General features: G+C 43.4%; 1 protein-coding gene across 1 annotated transcript in view; it reads left to right on the top strand.

The window, feature by feature from the left end:
- Positions 1-18,901, top strand: part of PSTPIP1 (proline-serine-threonine phosphatase interacting protein 1) — a 51,146-nt gene extending 32,245 nt beyond the window's left edge. Inside the window, exons 5-15 of the mRNA XM_042021796.1 lie at positions 225-331; positions 2,211-2,273; positions 3,321-3,419; positions 5,087-5,132; positions 5,956-6,035; positions 8,326-8,424; positions 8,972-9,068; positions 12,038-12,122; positions 13,635-13,705; positions 14,891-14,988; positions 16,532-18,901. Coding sequence (XP_041877730.1) covers positions 225-331; positions 2,211-2,273; positions 3,321-3,419; positions 5,087-5,132; positions 5,956-6,035; positions 8,326-8,424; positions 8,972-9,068; positions 12,038-12,122; positions 13,635-13,705; positions 14,891-14,988; positions 16,532-16,663 — 977 coding nt within the window. The 3' untranslated portion in view covers positions 16,664-18,901. The remainder of the gene's footprint in view (positions 1-224; positions 332-2,210; positions 2,274-3,320; positions 3,420-5,086; positions 5,133-5,955; positions 6,036-8,325; positions 8,425-8,971; positions 9,069-12,037; positions 12,123-13,634; positions 13,706-14,890; positions 14,989-16,531) is intronic.
- Positions 18,902-19,131: the final 230 nt, after the last annotated feature.

The raw sequence follows: 19,131 nt of genomic DNA, 5'->3' as shown, positions 1-19,131 counted from the left end.
AAGGGGGACAGATGGGGTAAATGGGACCATGAAGAAACACAGTCACTCTGCTCTTGAACCCTCAGCAATGTCAGTGCACGCAGAAACAAAAGGGAAACCTTTTTAAAGGCTGCCCTGCTTGCGAACTCATAGGGCAGCCACATCACAGAAACATCTCCTAAAAAATGTGACTTTATCTTTAAAGACCTTTCCACTGACTGAACATGAATTCTGATTTGTTTTAGAAATTGAAAGTGTTGGAAACTCTCATATCCAGCTGTCAGTAATGCTGAAGGAAGAATTGAAAGGAATAGAGGAGTTCCGAGAAAGGCAGAAGGAGCAAAGAAAAAAGGTGAGAAACTAGAGAAATGTTGAAACAGATTGGGTCAATGGTCCGTGCTGAGGACCTTTCTCCAGCTATAGGGGGGGAATTCTGCAAAAGATGATAAAGCATTTCCAGCATGCCCTGTTCCCTCTATAGACGAGACTGTGGAACAAAAATCTCTTTCTGATCCCAGCTGGAAACAAAGTAGTGCTCTGAACTCAGGAACCAGAGGTTTTAGTCCCTTTTATTCTCTCTGGTGTAACTGCAGATACTGTTATTATTATTTCTGTAAGAACTTAATCCTTCCTTTTCTCTTTTTTATACCCTTGCCAATGGGTTTCTTTGATACGACCCTGCACAATCTACAACATGCATTAAACAAAGGCGTAACACAAATGTTTAGAAACATGAAAGCAAATTAATATCATGCTGAATGCAACACCAATATATACTGAATAACAAATACATGGAATAAGTAGCATCTAGTTGATGTTGTATAATAAAAATTTGAGTATATTTAAGGCAATTTCACGCCCTGTGACCTTATCAAGCCCTAAGTCTCTTGAAAAATAGCTCTCAATAGAGACAACAGTGGCCACTCTCACACCTTCTCTGGCTCCGTGGAGTTGAAGACAAAGACAGGACAGCCCCTTAATTCTGACAGCACTGAGTGATGGAGGAGTAAAATAAATATTAATTTCTTTGCTAATTTTAAACAGATGAAAGTGCATATAACCAGTATCTGGTGCCACAAAAATTTTGTGTCTACAAGCCCCTGACACACAGGAACTTGGAATAGCAAAGAATTCTGAATATGAAAGTGAGTAAAACCAGTGCTGCTATTGAGATTTGAGGTTGGCAGTGATCTGATGAAGCAAATAAGGCATTAAAAGACAGACAGTGGGCACCAGGTTCATTTGTGTTTGTACCCCATTCCCTTTGCCACTGGAATGTGCAGAGAGGCTCTCTCCTGTTGAGAACAGTAAGCCTATAATTCAACTGGGAACAGTTTGAGGGGCCTGGAAAAAAAAAAAGTAAAAACTCCTTTGGAATCTTAGATAAGATTTTTTCTCTGTGTAGCGTGTGGCTGTGAGGAAGCCAACATCAGACATACTGGATGGTGTCAGCAGTTTTGGTAACCTCCCAAAATGCTGTGATTTGTGTTGTATTGTAGCTGCTCTCAAGACTGTGCTCAATGTGAAACAAGCATCTGGGTAGCCCTGGAGAGAGTTTTGTTTGAGCAGAATGTAAAGATTAAAGGAACTAAAGTCCGCCTGAAGAAACCCATCCCCTGCCAGTAGGAGCATATCTTATTGTCATATACAGATGGCCATACCACAACTAAAGCCATAAAAGAGAACCCAGCACTGTCCTTCCAACACTGCCCAGATGACTCCAGCATGGAAATCAAATCACAGTGAGCATAAAGTTGCCAGAAGCAGTGCAATATAAAAGAGACAGGAATTGTTTGTATTGAAAATGGAAAACTACCTGTGCTCATGTGGGTGAGACAGTGGTTTGGCCTGCAGAGATGTGGGACCAAGCTCTGGCACCAGCAAAGGAACCCTGCTGGCAGAGCCCGCAGCACTGTGACTGGGTGTTGCACTAGTTCATCTCCTTAAGACAAAAAAAGGGAGGAAGAAAATGAAGATCTATGTCCTCTCTGCTATTAATGGAAACCACCGAAGCAGAATTATCTGGGATTTTTTTTTTACCTGGCACTTTGATGCTCTCTGTATCACTCAGAAACCTGTCATTTATAAAAGCAGAGTGAAGTAATTTTCCCCACAGGCAGGTGGCCTATAGAAAGGCCCTGACTATGGCTCTCCTACTCTGGCTGCTGGAAAGGGGAGGAAGAAGTCCAAAGCAAGAAACTTGTGTGGTGACTTGTGTGTGTTTCTTACAGTATGAGTCTGCAATGGAGCGTATGCAAAAGAGCAAACTGTCCCATTATAAGAAAACAATGGAGGTAAGCAAGGAGGGCTTGGGCAGGTTTCCTGATACAAACTGGCTCCACTAAAATCTGTATTACACGTACCTCTATTTAAAGAAAGGTCAAAGCTGTGTGAGTGTGGAAGAGTGTGTGTGAGACAGTGAAGATGTCATTCCTGCTTTGAGGAGGAAGCTCATCTTCCCTGCTGCACCCACTGAAAAGTCTCCAGAGGGTTAAAATGGAATGAACGGTGCCCCAGGCCAAACAGGATTTCATTCTTTCTAGGCAAGGGTACTTAGAAGAGTAAATAGAATTTGTCAGTGTGTGCAAATACAACTTTAAGAACAGCGAGTGAATCTTGCAGGCAGGAGGAACCCTCTCCAGCTCAAAAACTTGCATGTACAGAAACTATAGGCAGCTGGGTTTGGTTTCCAATGGGCAACTGCCTCTAAAGGAAAGTAGTTGCAGACCTGTCAGTGCTACAGCTGGAAGCGTACTAACAATTTTTTTTGAAATGTGGTTGTTCTAAGTGCATCTCTAAGATACATAGATATTTTGGTGCAAATAAAGATTTCTCTTGCTTCTGAGAACTACACCAAGACTGTTGCCTGTGGGGTGCTGGCTCTGCCTCATAGCTTGGAGCAATGGGCAAGGCAACACCCTGACTTCAGCCACCTGATGCTCCAAGTCACAGGGTAGAGATGACAACCCACCCCACGGCCACCCTGGGAATGCAGCTCCTAATTTCATCTCTTTGTGGTTGCTCAGGCAGATACCTGATGCACCAGTGGTAGAGCTGCCTGTGCATTCCTGACCCCTGCAGGGAGCTGCAGTTGTACAAAGCAAACAATTTCAGGGCTGCAGGAAAAGGACACGATCTATGCTGCCAGCTCCTACTCCAATTTTTCAGTTCTATTTTTCTATCTCCTTATGGTGTCATTGGGATTTTTTTCTATTGCCCAAATTGGGCACTGACTTGCTCCCCCAAACTGCAAAACAGAAAGTGCCTGGAACATCCCAGTGGGGGGAATCCAGCCTTGTTCCCCTAGCCAAACCCTCACGTTTGATTTCATTTCCATGCAGTCCAAGAAGACCTACGAGCAGAAGTGCAAGGAGGCGGATGAGGCCGAGCAGTCCTTTGAACGCACCAGTGCTTCAGGCAACCAAAAGCAAACAGAAAAGGTACCTGAGATGACAGTGCTATTTAGAGGGAAAACTGGGGCGTTTACCTTTCAAGGTACAAGAGAATACAATTAACCAACTATTCTACAGGATGCCAGGGGCTGCTTTGTCTTCAAATTAACCCCACAGAATCCTCTGGGAAGGGACTAAGTTATCTAATTAATTTATCCCAGGCTGTGATCCAATTGTTCTATGAATCCTGGGAGGAAACTGAATGAGATTTTTCTCTGAAATTATTCATTAAGCAAAAGAAACAAGTCAAAAATATGTCATGCAGTTAGTTTTGCCTTTTGGTCTTTTACACTTAGTAGGCATAGCATCTTACATTAAAATGCATATTTTTCCTCAACATTTTTCTCCTTATGGTGAGTTTAATTTCAACTAAATTTACAGACTCAAAAATAAATCGTTGGAAATTAAGGCACTGCAGTCCTTCCTTGCATCGTCTTGATACTTGTAGCTGACAATTCACTAACTTTTAATGGGAACATTTTACAGTGAAACAGATGGAGAAAACAAAATAAATGAACTCCCTTTGGCTCGATAAAAATCAGTGCAGTGTAAGCAAAAGGATCAAAAATCATCTCAAGGAGTGGGGGGGCAGTGTGGAGACTCTAAAAACAGCATCAGAACTTTACATTTTATTTCCAGCATTCCCTAATCTTTGATGAGCAAACCCCTGCAGCTTAGCTGCAAAGAGGGGATGGGATCCCGGCCCTGCCGAAATGACACCAGAACATTTCACAGCTTCAAGTGGCAGCTAAACCTGACCCAGCTCCTTTCACGCAGAAGGATCTCAGGGTGCACCATTGCTGTTTCTTCCCTGCACATGCCAGCACGTTGGGAATGCACAGAGGCAGCTTTCACAAGCTGTTTAATTCTGCTCAGCATTTGCAAACAGTTTGGGCCAGGAAGCAAATAAGAATGAAGCTTCTGTTCCCAGCTTACTACACGTTTCCCAGCCAGCTGTGATGAGGAATACGATTGTAAGAACCCCTACCTGAGCCTTGTCTTCAAGGGCAGGATGGAAGAATGTTTACACTGATGTCTAGAGCAGTGCATTACTGTACTGTCATCACCATCTGTGCAGAAAGACCTGCGAGTACAGACCTGTCAGTGATGGCTGCTTTTTCATTTGCTAAAAGCTGCAGGTTTTTAAACAGAGAAGTTCTACTTAGAGTGAATTTTGCTTTTAGGCTTCTGAGTTGTTATGGGAAATAATCTGGCATTTGCAAAGTATTTTAAAAGCTGTGTGCTTTTTATCTGTGTACTACATGAGAAGCTTGAAAGATGAAGAATTTTAACTGCCATTTATTTCTGCTTATAAATATCTATTAGAAAAGCACATCAAACAATTGAGAAAAACCAACTCAGCCAGCAGGCACAGCTTCAGGCTGGATCATGCTGGCTCTGAGCTCCTACGGCAGGGATGTCTGGATGGAAAGCTTTCCCTCGAAGTCATTGGACCTACGGCTGCACCTGGGAAATTCTGGTCCCTTCTCCATAGCACACATTCAACATACCATGCATAAAGGGGGGGCAGCCAGGAAGTGCTTGCAAGTTAGAGCCTTTCCCCTAGGAGGGAAAAAAGAGCAGGCACAAAAAACTGGGGCAGAAGCAAAAATATCATCAGAAATTAATTTGGGGTGTTTCTTTTCCTGTTTCAGAGCCAGAACAAAGCCAAGCAATGCAGAGAGGCAGCAAACGAAGCAGGTGATGCTGTTTGCAGCTAAACTATGATTCTTCTCAGCAAAGATCTACCAGCACAGGATTTTGATAGAACACCATCCAAATCACCCAGGCTATCTCCCAAGTCAGGGTTCCCAAAGTCACCTGCCCAAAGACTAATGAAGAAGCCTCTAAAGAGCAGCAACCTGACAGTCATCTGCATTCACGGTCCTTTGTGGAAATATCAGTGCCCTGCTTTCATTAACGAATTTATAAACAACTTCCTTTAGGGACTTCACCCAGGGAAGAAAAGCTCTTCTTGAAGCAAGTTTGAGAAAGCACAGTAGACATTCAAATTGCCTGGAGACAGCCCGAACCAGATAGCCCGTCCCCATGTGCGTGAGCACAGTAGTGATCTCCAGCCACAAATGTGTATGCCCAGGACAGGCCAGCACACACCTGAGCTGGCTCATGAGCTCAGGCTTGTCTCTCCCTACTCATGGAAGAGCTTACACCGAATCATGTGGCTTAGCCGGCTGGCTTGGAATGGAAAGAGCCTAAGGATGCTGAGTGCCCAAGCATGGTCCAGGCTCTTCATCTCTGAATTGCATTATCCCTACTGTAAAGTTTATAAATGATCTGCAAACCATACAGAGAGAATCCTTCCCTAGTACATAGCTACAAAGAAAAAAACCCAAAGATTATTGCGCCCCGCCAGTTCCAAGCTCAGACATTCTTGTGATACTCAAGCAAACCACAGGCCTGCAGCGTAGAAATCACAGTAAAGGCCTAATAGGAGGAAAGAGAGAAAGGCTGTATCACTTTTACCTGACTGTTGGGTTTCTGTTGCATGTGTCTGTGTTTACAGAGAACGTGTACAAACAGAACATCGAGCAGCTGGATAAGGTCAGGACAGAGTGGGAACAGGAACATATCAAAACCTGCGAGGTAAACATTGACTTTTGCAGCGATGTTTGCACACTCTTTATTTTATCTGATTTGAAGATTTCAGTCTAAGGCCTGAAATACCATCCCAAGGGTTTTGGTGTTTGCTTTATGTGGAGTCTCAGTAGATGTCTTTGCAAAATTACTGCAAAAACTAGGGCTTACTTAGACATAGCTGCTGCTGTCTCACTGACACTCTCCTTGCTTGGTCAGCATATCTATGTAAAAATAAAAGAGGGGAATAAGTGCAGAGGTGGGAGAGGTGGAGCAATATATGAACAGGTACATACCCCAGTCAGTCTTTATGTTTCATAGCACTTGAAATTTACCTGCAAGAATATTTGTCCTCTGCCATGGAGTAATCTTTCAGTTGAAAGGTGGTGGTGGTAGAGAAGTCTCTATTTCCATTTTGTTGAGGATGGACCAGGAGATTTGCACTTGGCTATTAAGTTTTGCACAACAATTTACAGGAACTGGTTGGCATCCAAAGCAGCCACCCATTTGATCAGAGTAATCCTTCAAGTACATTTGCCCATCTGCTAAAGTCTGATTTTTCTATATTTACTTGTTGCAGGCTTTATTTCCACATAAAATAAAATGCCAGAAGCATAGCTTTCCAGTTCTCGGCTTCCTCTTAAATATTCCCTATCTGAGAGGACTGAAAAGCCCCACAACTGGCACAGACATTTCCATAGATGCATATTTTCTCCCTTCTTAAAAAGCCAACAAACCAGTGAAGCATTCCATAACCTCACACTCTCATTTTGTCCCATATGGTCAATCCTGACTAGCCCACAGAGTTTGTGACCTGCCCACTGCTTAATCCAAACAGCCATTCATAAAGGAAGGACATCTTTAATGTCGTCTTTCAAAAGTGCTTGTAGAGAGAAGAACTGATACTTTTGGTTTTTTGTATTTTTTTTTAACTAGCAGTTAGTACAAAACCAGCTTAAAATCCTACACTTCTTGGCTGCATAGTGGGGAATCTGGAAGTGCTGGGGTTGCTTAGATCTCTGAGTGCTGGACAATCATAGCCTGAAAATGTTGGCTGGCAAGTGGCAACACCAGGGTGACCTTTGTCACAGGGGCTGTGCCACATTGTCATGAGATACCCAGGTTCTCCAGCAACACGAGGGATGTGTCAAACACAAGACCCAGCTGTGCTTTTCTGGGTGCTAACAAGGGCTTAAAAGCCCAGAGTCTCTACACTTCCCTCTTGGACTAACAGCATTTCCTGACAGGACATCATTTACCTGGAAAATTCCCAGTTGGCTCTGGTGCTCTTTCAGCAGCCTTGAGGGCCACAGGTTTTCTGTTCAGAAGGGTATTGAAATACTCATTCTCCACCTGGCAGGTTCTCTTTAAAAGCTTTTACTCTCTGAAACCAGTCCCCACAGCAGCTTACTCCCTTGACAGATTCCCTTTTCTGGCTTTTTTTAGTCAGTAAGTTATTAGATGGCAGGCAGCATACCCAACTGAGTGTTCTGCTGAATGTTGTATACATTTGGGGTGTTCTGGACATAATTACTAGCAAATGGAGATGGAGACAGATGGCTGGAAGCATCTGAGCTTTTCACACCTCATAGAAAACCAAAACCTGATGTTCTACTTATAACAGTACAATGTAGAGATCAGAGCGATTTAGGTTTTTTAAAGTTTTTAAAGAAAGGGTTTATCTGCCTCTTCCCCCAAATCAGTTCACACTTCTCTCTCTACCCCCTTCATTCTTCCTAAGCAGTGCAGCAACATGAGGAAATCAGACGGATGAAGGAAAGGAGTAGACTCTGAAGACAGAAAAATGCCTTCTCTTTACCACAAAAATATCTTAGATATGCAGACTCAACTCCAGAGAGCCTCAAGTACTTTCAAAAGAGAAAAGTTTAGAGACATTTTAGATGGCAGAGGTGGATAGTTTTGGCTCTACCTCTAACATGAATACAACCCTTTCATGCCAGTACTCTACTGATCTGTTAAACATCAAGATTTCCTTCAGTGTGATGGGCAGACAGGAAGGACCCTGACTCTGAAACCCTCAACAGAAGAGGTAGCAGTCAAATCCAGACCTGGATTCCTCTCCCCTGCTTTGATTTTGTCTCTAAAACATAACTTTAATTTGGTGCAACCAATTAGAACAAATTTTTGAGCACGAACAGTAGATGTAGTTTCTCCACTAACTGAAAAAACATCCTTTACAATGGGGCCTTCAGAATGGGTTTGCATCCCCAGCCCTGTCACAGCCTGCAAAGTAAATAACTCGGTATGAGGCTACATCAGGTTTCCTTTTTGGCTTTAGGTCTTCCAGCTCCAGGAGTGCGACCGCATCACAATCCTGCGGAACTCGCTGTGGGTGCACTGCAACCAGCTCTCCCTGCAGTGTGTGAAGGATGATGAGGTACAGCCTGGCTTGCCCTTCTCTGCAGTGCTGACTGTGTCCAGGGGAATCTCTCACTCCTGTTCTCTCTAGATGTAAACCAGATGCACATCTGGATGCAACACAGTGTGTGTCACGCTTAGTAACACTCACATGTGTCCTCCTTGGTTTGTTGGGGAATGCTTTTTGCTACCAAAACACTCAGTTGAGTATATCTGGGCTCTGACACAATTTCAAAAAAGGCATCCAGTCATGGCCTCAAAACTGGAAGATGTAAAGAATACACTACATTTGACTTTGAATGGCTGTTTCCTGCTATTAATTTCTTTATTGCATTGAAAAGTCCTGGGCTGCCTTTGTCCTCCTCTCTTTGAAGACTATCCAGAGCACAAACAAGCAGGTGTGTTTACAAGAATATTTGTACAGGGGACAGGCTAAAGATCAGCCAGGTCAGACATGTATCAAGTATAAAGTGTCTCTTAAGGGGAAAATTACTACAAGAGCATTATTTGTTAATTCAACGTGAAATGTTAAAAGTTAAATTAAACTCTTGGATTCTGTTTTGTAGCTGTATGAAGAGGTTCGGGTCAGCTTGGAGAACTGTGTTGTAGAGTCAGACATAGACTACTTCATTAAGACGAAAATGACAGGAACACAACCTCCAGGTAATTATTCCTACTGGTCTTGTCAGATGACTTGTGCAGCACACATCCTTTGGAGGTGAAACCAGCTGGAGGAGTTTCTGCTCCAACTATTTTTTCCCACCTGCCATAGCTCACTTCCCCCTCACTGTGCTGCCATCGCTGCCTGTGTGGCGCTGTAAGTGGGATAGTGGAATGATCCAGCTTAAAAATAACCCTCCAAAGAAGAAAAAACTTGTTTTGGCTTTGCAACCCGGCTCATTTCACAGTGCAGCTGAACTGACACTGCTAAGGAGGTGGCAAATTGCCTTTCAGAAATGGCAACTTCAGCTTCCTGCAGTGGTGACAAGACAGAAGCCAACTTATCATGTAACTGCACCCCAGGGTCCCTTGACAGAGGTGCTGTCTCTTCATTTGCAGCACAGAGAAGACCCAGTTTTCTATTCTGTTCCACATGCCCAGTGGGGAATAACAAATTTTCTGCTCTCAGAAAGTTGTTTGCATAAGCCAAGACTTTGGCTGGGGGAAATTCTGAATGAAATTGGCTCTGCCCCAGCACACAGAAGTGCTGTCAGGTTCACAGGCTCTGCCCATTCAAGCCAAAGCTGCCTTTTCCTTGACTTCAATGCTCAAAACCTCTAGGCTGAAATGGAGATTGACACAGCAAGAGGCAAGAGCAGTTGCAAAATGAAAACCTGCTGCTCCAAGGTAGGAGTTCTCCAAGCACTCTGCAGGAAAGCAGCTGTCTAATATGTCACGTGGCCCAACCACATCCGAGTACTTCAACAGGCAACACAAGATAGTTACAGGCTGCTTCCAGCCCTGGGCAGCTGCTGCAGCAAACAAAGACTTAGCTGATGTCACAGATCTCTTCCTGAAAAGCTGAAAAGATCTCTTCCTCTAGTTTTTTTCAATCTGTGCAGATACTCTCTCACTTCCCCTCACTGCTCTAACACCAAGTAACATCAAGAGAAAATCCCCTCAGCAGTCCACAGAGCTTACTTACTTTCAGTCAGAGTGGGGAAGAAGCTATACTAGCACAAGAAAATTTTATCCTGATAAAGCCCTTCCATGCTAGGAGTTGTACAGGTACAAAATCAGCTGCATGAAGGCCCCAGCCCTGGGGATAATTATCTTGTACCAGAACAAGTTCCACCCCTTTGATTTCACTGCAGAGCTCAAAGCTGGCAGGAATTACACCCCAGGACCTTCTTCAGCAGAGCTGGGTGCTGCCACTAAGTCAGCACTGAGCTTTCTGAGGCCTGCTTTTCACTCAGCCTTTGTGCCATTACTCCTACGATGATTAAAAATTGGGATTTGGGGAATTTTTTAAAACTAATATATTGATACTGGTATACTGGATGCCATTTTGCTGCTATAATTAGTCTTCTTCACATAGGGGATTTAAATTCACAGATACAGGAGAATTTACCCGGGAAAAATTACATTTTCAGCAGCAGAAGGGAGAACTGTGCCTTGCAACAGTGTGAAAGTTCTGTATACTAAGAAATTTGTGATTCTCAGCTAGATTTTTTTGGTTTTGGTTTTTTTTTCCCCTGTGTGAGATTTGTCATTCTCCAGTCACCTAGGCAATTTCTATGAAAAGCTCTTGGCTACGTCAGGAGTCATTTCTAATAAGAACTAGGTGGAAAAAACCCTTGAGAGCTTTATGAAAGGCAAAGAAAAACCTAACTTGTTTTTTTGTTGTTTTTATTTTTGCCACCTTCTAGAAGATGATATGTTCTGGAAGCAAAATCCTAATATCTCCATAGCTCTGGCTAATGAGTTTGCACTGTAGCACATGTTGATCTGTGCTATTATTTGCAAAACGCAGGAGGAAATCCACGTGTAATTCTGCATTGTGGGGCAGAAGACCTTCATCCTGATCAAACCTTCTTGATGGTCTTACTCACTTCCTCTTCTACCCAGTCTTACAATACCCTCTAGACTGGAAACTGTACCAAGGTGACAATCCAGAAGGGCAACAGGAGACCCTTAAATTGGTCAGAAAACTCCCTAATTACTGTGAGTCCTATTTGTAGGGATTCTTCACACTCACTAGCTCTATGTGCCTGCTCTGCTTATTATCTTGGCTGACGCAGTGTGAGAATGTCAACATAACCTTTAGCCCAAGTCCAATGTCTTTCTTAACTTGCTGGTATCAGGGCTGAGATAAAACAGTATCACAGACTTCACTCTTGTTTGTTTGGCTCTCACACCAAGCAGGCAGAAAGGGTGTGTGGCCACCAGCTGTAAGCAGCTACACTGGGAGCTCTGAGATGACAAATAAATCCATCTGTAACTATTTCATCTGTAAAGTTAGATCTGGAAATGGTCTCAATTTCACCCTTAACGACACCATAGGGGAGAGTGAAGGAACTGCAACGTAAATGTGTTTGAGAGAACAAAACCCAAGTATCTCTGGGTAAACAGCAAATAAGCTCTCAGGAGGCGGATGGGGGAGATATGAAAGGTGGGAAACACACGAGGAAATTGCTCGTTATTGCTGCAGGCAATAACACTCAGATATCTCCCCAGCTCTGACAAAAATTCCTGACTGGATACATTGAGGAAAAAAGAAACAAAACGTGCTGCAGCAAATTCTATCATGCACACAGTCTGAGGCTCACAATGACCACACTCTGCCCCCTTAAATCCTGAGCTTTGAGGAAATAGAAGAAAGAGCCATGGAGGAAACTGCCTTCCTCATAGGGTATTCACAGCTCTTCGAATAGGGCCTCAGGCCCCTGGCTGTGCCCAGCTTAGGCTGAGAGTGCCTTGCCACCAGGGACTTGGCTGTTTGCAGCCACTGCAATGGCTTTTCTCAAGCCCCCGGGTTCCCCTGAGCTGCTCCAGCCACCCTCCAGGTGAGGGCAGACAGGTGCTGCACTGCAGTTTGCTCCAGCAGCCCCAGGTTGCACTCTGGCAGAGAGAAAACTGTTTTCTCACAGTGTTTCCTGTTTGAACATCTCATTTTTATTGCCCTGTTGCAGATGCAATAGGGTATGAGAACTACTACAGCAGAGAGCCCAACAGGCGCAGCAGCAGCCCCACCCAGTCCTGTGGGATGATGAAGAGGTGAGTGGGAAACTTCAGTTCCCAGGTATTTCTCTGTATCAACAGCCATGCATGACGACAGAAAACATGACATGGAAAGTTATTACTTCTTTCTTTGTAGCAAGAGGCAACTATGTATCAGTAAATGTGACTTGACAGAAGAAGTAAAGGTATTAAAATGGAGTCAGAGTAATTTTACCTAGTGGGAAGAGGGACAGGGGATGAGTTCATCACACAATTACTCAGCTGGCAATGGGTAGCAGTTACTTGTTTCCTCTTTCCTAGTGAGTCAGGGCACGTAACAACAAAACCAGTTTGTTCCAGGGAGGGTGAAGGCTGGGAGCAAGGGCTGGGAGAGCCGTCCTTCGGGACAATTCCTCCAGGCTTACGGCACCACTCAGCTGAGCAGAACAAAGAGCTGCTCCCTCTATGTGGATCAAAGGGAAAAACACAGGGCAGAAAAACTGATTAGGGAGGCAATTTTCCTTATTCTGATCCATTCCTGTTGATAAGTGTTAGAACATGGATGCAGTTATATCAGCAGAAGAGCATGGTGGTTCTATTGGTTTAAATATTTCATACTACAGTGGCTAACTCACAGTGGGGAGGGCATCACAGTTAAAGCAGAAGAGATTTATAATTCAACAAGCCCTATGACATGGCAAAGACAGAAAGCAGGCTGTGATCTCCCATTTGAAATGTGGTCCAGGCTTGCCAGTGAGCTGATCAGGGTTATACACAATACTTTGTTTTTCAGTTGGAAACTGGACCTTCTCTAATAATGAATTCAATGCTGCATCCTGTGCAGTTACATCAGACAATTGTACTGCCATTCAGAATACAACTGTGAGCAGCATGGGCAAGGAGCCTAGAGAGACTCAGCCTGAATCTTTCAGGAACAGTTGAGATAGGATATCCATTTTCCAGAAAAACTGAATGTTCACTAGCTGAAAAATCAGACCCTTTAAATACGCCTTAAGCATGCAATGCTATTTCTATCTCTGCTTGAGAATCCTAACCCATTTTCTCACTTTACTTAGTCTTCAGTACCCAGCTGTGATATAGGAAATAACTAGGGATAGATTAAAATAAAAATTCACTTAAACTCACAGCTTTTAGAAAGGCTCATTACAGAAGCTCTGTATTTTAAAATGTATCAGGGTTTTCCTTAAGCACAAAGAGATGTTAATCTCTTATAAACAACTGACAATTCTCATAATTTTAACATTGTGAAATAATTGGAGTTTCACACCACGAGCCTTTGGCTCTACAAAAAAATATTATCTGCTGCATTTCATGCACAATTTAGTGATGGCTGATGGTTCAATATACTGCTGCATTTTTAAAAATACATTTTTAATGGAGGATAAATATATCTACAGCATAAATGAAAATAGAAGGCCATGGGAAGAGGTGACATCTACTTGGTGTGAAGCAGATGGAGGGAAGGCTGAGTCAGAGAGCTGAGATGAAGGAATGCTCATACCCAGGCCTGTTCACTCATTTTGATTTTGGCTTCTCTTGGTTCTGCAGATTCTCTGGACTTCTGCATGGGAGCAGTAAAAACAACACGGAAACTGCCACTCCTTCAGCCCCTCCTCTGGGTATGCTCTGCAGGAAATCAGTTTACCAGATGTGTTTGTTTTAGATCGTGTTGCTAAACCAGGCTTTGACACAGAGCAGAAATGCACAGCAGATATTCACATGCTGGCAGGCAAGAGTAGTCTGGAAATGAATTTTGCTTGGATGTGTATTAAACAAATTTCCCAGATTAAAGTGCCAAATAATCCATAGACTCCATCTAGGCGTGGGGGACTGTACATTCAGAGCAGCAGTCTGACTTAGATATTAGTTTTCTCCTTGTGTTGAATAACTACCACTAAAAGGCCAAGAGAATACATAAAATTTTTAACAGACCAGGCATTTGGCTTATGAATACAAATATCCATCTCATCTCACAGTTACACTGTTGTCTTGTAATCCTTGTAACTAGGAATTTATAAGATGATATTTAAAACACAGTGTTTCGACTATGTAGAAGGTAACAGTTTGACATTTTTATTGGTTTGATAGTAAACAAAAGCATTTTAACTGTAGTTCTTACCAAACGAAAAGTTGTTTTCAAACAGCTTTAAAATCAACTGCCTCTGTCAGACCTGCCTGCTTGGGCACCCAGAAACAGAGCCCAGACTCTCACTTGCTGCATTTGGTGCTCAGCAGGGGAAGCTCCCAGACAGATGCCAGGAAGAAATAAGGAATTTCGCAATTATAACAAACTTACTAAGCCAAAACAACTGCAAAAAAAGTTATGTCCATGACAAATAGCTGTGTGAGAACTATAGAAACCACTGGAAAATGTCGGTGACCCATTGGCACAGTATTTTCCATTTTTCTCAAGGGGAAAAAAAAGCCCTATGTGAGTCACTGAACTGCTAGAATTTTATACCCCCAGTAGCAACATTTTTAAACCATTTTAATCAGACCATTTCCCTCCTTGGATTGTGTTTCACCAGGGTAAACATTTTTCCCAACCTGGACGAGGCTGAAGCTAGTTTCTGACCTCCCACAAAGTTCAATGGGTGTATTGTCATTCCATCAATGGGGGACAGTTTTTGTGCAACACTTTACCTACAGTTCACAGCAGCTTTTCTATACACGTACATCTCCAGGCAGAGAGAGAACAGAAACCCTTGTATTTGTGAACTCTTGCATATGATCCCACGCATTTATAAGCGACTGAACCCTTTGTTTCTGTGGTGGGTATTTCTTCCTTGTTTTTTTCCTACCAGAAAGAACAGACGGAGTCTATGCATCCATTTTTGTACATGAAAAAGCTGGGATCACATCATCACAGGACTACAGAGTACTTTATGACTACACAGCCCAGGTAAAAAAAGGCTTCAAAATAAATACTTCATAGTGTTAGATTTAAAATAAATGATACTGATTCAAACATCTTGAAACTGTAAATTCTGTGAAGGAGATATTACCATCATTTTACAGCCAGGGATATGATTTGTTTAGCATGCTGGCTCTCCATGCTGGAGGGGACTAAATCCCACAAAGGACATTCTTTCCCTATACTTCCATGTTGCAAGTTGCAGAATCACAGTGGATGTGGTTCATCTGCCAAAAGATTGTTAAAGAGAACAACCTGCATCCTTAACTGGGATATTGAATTCTCCCTGACTCCAGTCTTAACTAGGCAGAATACAATTAGTAAAAGGTTGTGAATGGACTGGTTATAAGTATTTACTAATTCTGATGGACTCCAGAACCTGGACTCCAACCCCAGTTGCTTTACATGTCAGTTTAAAGGTTCCTTTTACTAGCTTTAGATCAGCAGAAGAAACAGCATCCAGGAGGTCTCATGTCTCAGTGCAGAGAGAGCCTCACACCAAGGGACCTGCCATAAACAGCCAACATTGAAGAAATGTGACAATGACAAAATAGATAGCCAGATAAATGATGAAAACAGAAAAAGCTCAAGAGGAGCACTTGCCCTTTAGTGCAGCAGTATTCCAACACCTTTTATTAGATGTTGGGGTTTTTTTGCTTAATTTTAAACTTTCTTTTATTATTTACCTGAAATTTCATGCAAGCACGGCTGAAAGCACCTCACTGTTAATGGCAGTTCCCCTAAGGAGACTACTGGATCAGCTCGTTACTCCCAGAGTCGCCTTAAAACTATGCCACACAGGGATTTTCCCTGCTGAGAAAAGAGCCTGTTACTACCTTTAGTATATGTACATTGAGGCCTCTCATTTTTTGAGTCCATTCTTACCTACTCAGATGCATTAAATTTAGTTTTAGCTGACACGTCAAACATCTCTGGATGTTTTCTATTTACTACACTGTGGGTAGCAAAGTGGTTTCCTATGGAAAATAGGGCAGCACCACTGAACACTGATAGCTGCCTGGGAGCTCAGGGAGAGCTTATTTGCAACTACTGCATTTGTCTGGGGATGAAAGTCACTGCTGTCGAGGAGTCACTGTTCCCCCACTGGTCACTGCTGTTCCCTACTAAAAGAACTGAGAGACCTATTTCAGGCATGGATTAGCAGAGACACTTTTATCCCCCTTAGGCATTAAGCTGTGCTCTGTTTTATTTAGCAACACCTGCAGACTATGCAGGTCATGGTGAGCTGGTTTAGGAGAGTTGTATTTAACCCTTTCTGGACTTCCCCAGTGATAAAACCATCAAGTTATGCATGAGGAGACACCCTGGAGGCTGGGGAAATTTGAGGATCTTAAGGAAATAGCCCAAATGCTTAATCCCTCACTGTCTGGTATTTCAGGCTCATTGCAACCAGAAGGACACCAGCAGACTGTTGATGAAGGGCAGGATTAAAAAAAACCCCACCAGATACATGCTTGGGCCCTCTTGTGCTCTCAGGCTAATTACATTTCTTTTCCCTTTCTCCTTTCAGAACGTGGATGAACTGGACATCAGTGAAGGAGACATTGTAGCTGTCATTGCAGAAAATGAGGATGGCTGGTGGACAGCAGAAAGGAATGGGCAACAAGGCTTCGTGCCAGGGTCTTATCTTGAAAAGCTTTGATGAAAAGAAGCCCCAGTCCTCAGACTTTACAAATACTCTATTACTGAAAACAATCAGCACACAAGGTCTGCTTCAGCTGACCAAGGGCATCCCAATAATAATGTTTTCTACAACTACCAGTCAGGAAATAACCAACTGACCATGCTTTTCTCTCCCTTGCTCCTGCCTCATCCCAGCATCTCCTGCCCTACACTGTCTACAAAAACCATCCTCACTCCTGAGAAATTAGGACTTGCATGCTTTGGCACAGTCCTACCTTCAGCACACTGTGCTGCCAGCAGTGTTGCAAAGCTCAGAGACCCTGGGAGGAAAATCCTGCCCAGATCTCAACTGTGCAAAGGGAAAAGATCACAGAAGCAAGTGCAGTTTCTCCAGATGGAGGACTGTCTCCAGCCAGCCTGTGAGCCACCCTCATAGTCACAGCAGCCACGTTCTCTGCCATGGATCCCTTTCTCTCCCTCCACAGACCATGCTGGCATTTTTAACAGTGGATGGGTTATAAGTCACTGATGAAAACATGAAAAAAAGTGAATGCAGCTAGAGAGGAGCACCTGAAGGTCCAGGACACATCCCTAGCAGGAAAACTTGAGGCACTCCCCATCGCAACCATCTCCTAAGACAATGAAATCCATGCTAGCCATGGCTCTGCTTTGCACTGGATTCTGGGACAGATGATGAGCCCAAGGCTTGCTTTCGCCTTAGTTGGAAGGTTTCCCTAACGCCTCTTTGGGATTTTGAAGTTTAAAAATCCAACAACACAAACAGCAGCTAAGCAAAGCCTCCAGCAGTGCTGCACTGCCCTGATTCCTCTCCTCTGAGCGCCAGAGAATTGCCAATTACCTCCTCCTGCAATCTCCACACTGGTGTCAGCAGGGCAGCCTCCCTTCCACCTCTCCTCTTCTGCCCACAGGCTGCTCTGTCTCCATGTGCTGCCTGCAGCCTCTGCACCTCTGGGGTTGCTGGCACAGGGACATTCTGGTTTCTGTGCAGGCACGCCTAATGTGCTCATTCTTCAACAAACCCTCTTCAGAGAAGTTGCACTGTGCAGGTTCACTGTATTTCACAGATTTCAGCTCTATCAGTCTTTCTAGTTCAATATTTAAGAATGTTTCCAACTGTTACTGTACTGTACAAGGGATTGATGGGTAGTTTCTGCTACTCCTCCCTTTTCAGTACTTCAAGATAGTTAAAAAAACATTAAAAATCGGTGATTTAATTTGAATTAGAGCAAACTGTTTCTGGGGGCAGAATGACTGTGTTTGCCAAGATTTCCGGTCTTATAACTGAATCAAGACAATGAAAGTTAATCCTATGGCTATCTGAAAGGCATGGAGGAGGGAGGAACTGTTAGCTCAGACACAGCAAGAAAGACAAGAGAAATTTAGACAGAAGAAAAAAGTTGTAATGGCCAATGCAATCTTTTCTTAAATGAAACACAATGAAGGTCAGAGGCACTTGCAGTATCTTATTCGAATTCTTTCTTCAAGAATGGAATAGAAGTTGCTGCAGGCCCTTTTTCTTTAGCTGCCTACAGTCCTTTGCACAGGCACACTTGTCCTTCCCACACTCCCACAAGTTATCATGCAGCACATCCACATCAGTGCTGAAGGGCTCTGAGCCCCTGGCATTAGCACAGGCTCAGGAGGAGCAGAGATGGCACTGAAGGCAGCAGTGTAAGAACAGCAGTGCTTGTCCAGGCTGGAAAGGGAAGGAGAGGTTTCTGTGACCATGCCTGAAGTGACAGAAAGATGCACAGTAGCTTCAGCTTGGCCAGGGCTTTATGAGTGGAGGCTGCCCAACAACCACAGCATCCCCTGTTAGCTACAGCAGGAGAGGAAACTGAAAGCACAAGAGCTTTAATGTATTTACTTCTTGAACACTCAATCTTCCACAAAGAAGACTGTAAGAAACCAACACATAAATAAATTTAGGTAGGTATTTTGCAGATTATCTTGATTAAACAGAAAAAAAAACCCCAAAACCACTGAGATGCACCTTCTCTAATGATGTGGGACACATGGGTTTTGCAGGACTCCTCAGTTCTCTGGGGGCCCAGACAACCTCACACAAGGCACTGCAGGGCCCAGTCTTGATTACCCTGAAACCCCATTACAGATCATCTTTGCTTCCATGGACCACATGGTCCACATCACCAACAGACAGCGAGTGGTATGGTAGCTGCTGTTTCTATCCCATCAAATCATTCCGTATTTTTGCTATTGAAGTCAGGAAACCAGTTTCCTTCCTACCAGTCTCTTCTTCTGTCAAGTAAATACTGTTGAATGGCAAGAAGTTATAGGTATTTCAAAATCTCCCCAGTGTCACAGCATTTGGGTCCCACATGCTAACTCCAGACTGTTCAGGAAATGAAAAAGCACCAGCAATGTTTTCTCATGAATCCTCTGCTTCACATTGTCTAGATAATGGCTTGGAACTACTTATCAGCCAAATTCTTCAGTTTGCCCTAT

The sequence above is a fragment of the Corvus kubaryi genome, unplaced genomic scaffold (assembly GCF_017639235.1).
Source record: "Corvus kubaryi isolate FWS band 111438036 unplaced genomic scaffold, C.kubaryi_AGA036_p1.0 37172, whole genome shotgun sequence".
Lineage (NCBI taxonomy): Eukaryota > Metazoa > Chordata > Aves > Passeriformes > Corvidae > Corvus > Corvus kubaryi.
Note: the sequence above shows the minus strand (reverse complement) of the source record. Positions and strands in the feature narration are given on the sequence as shown.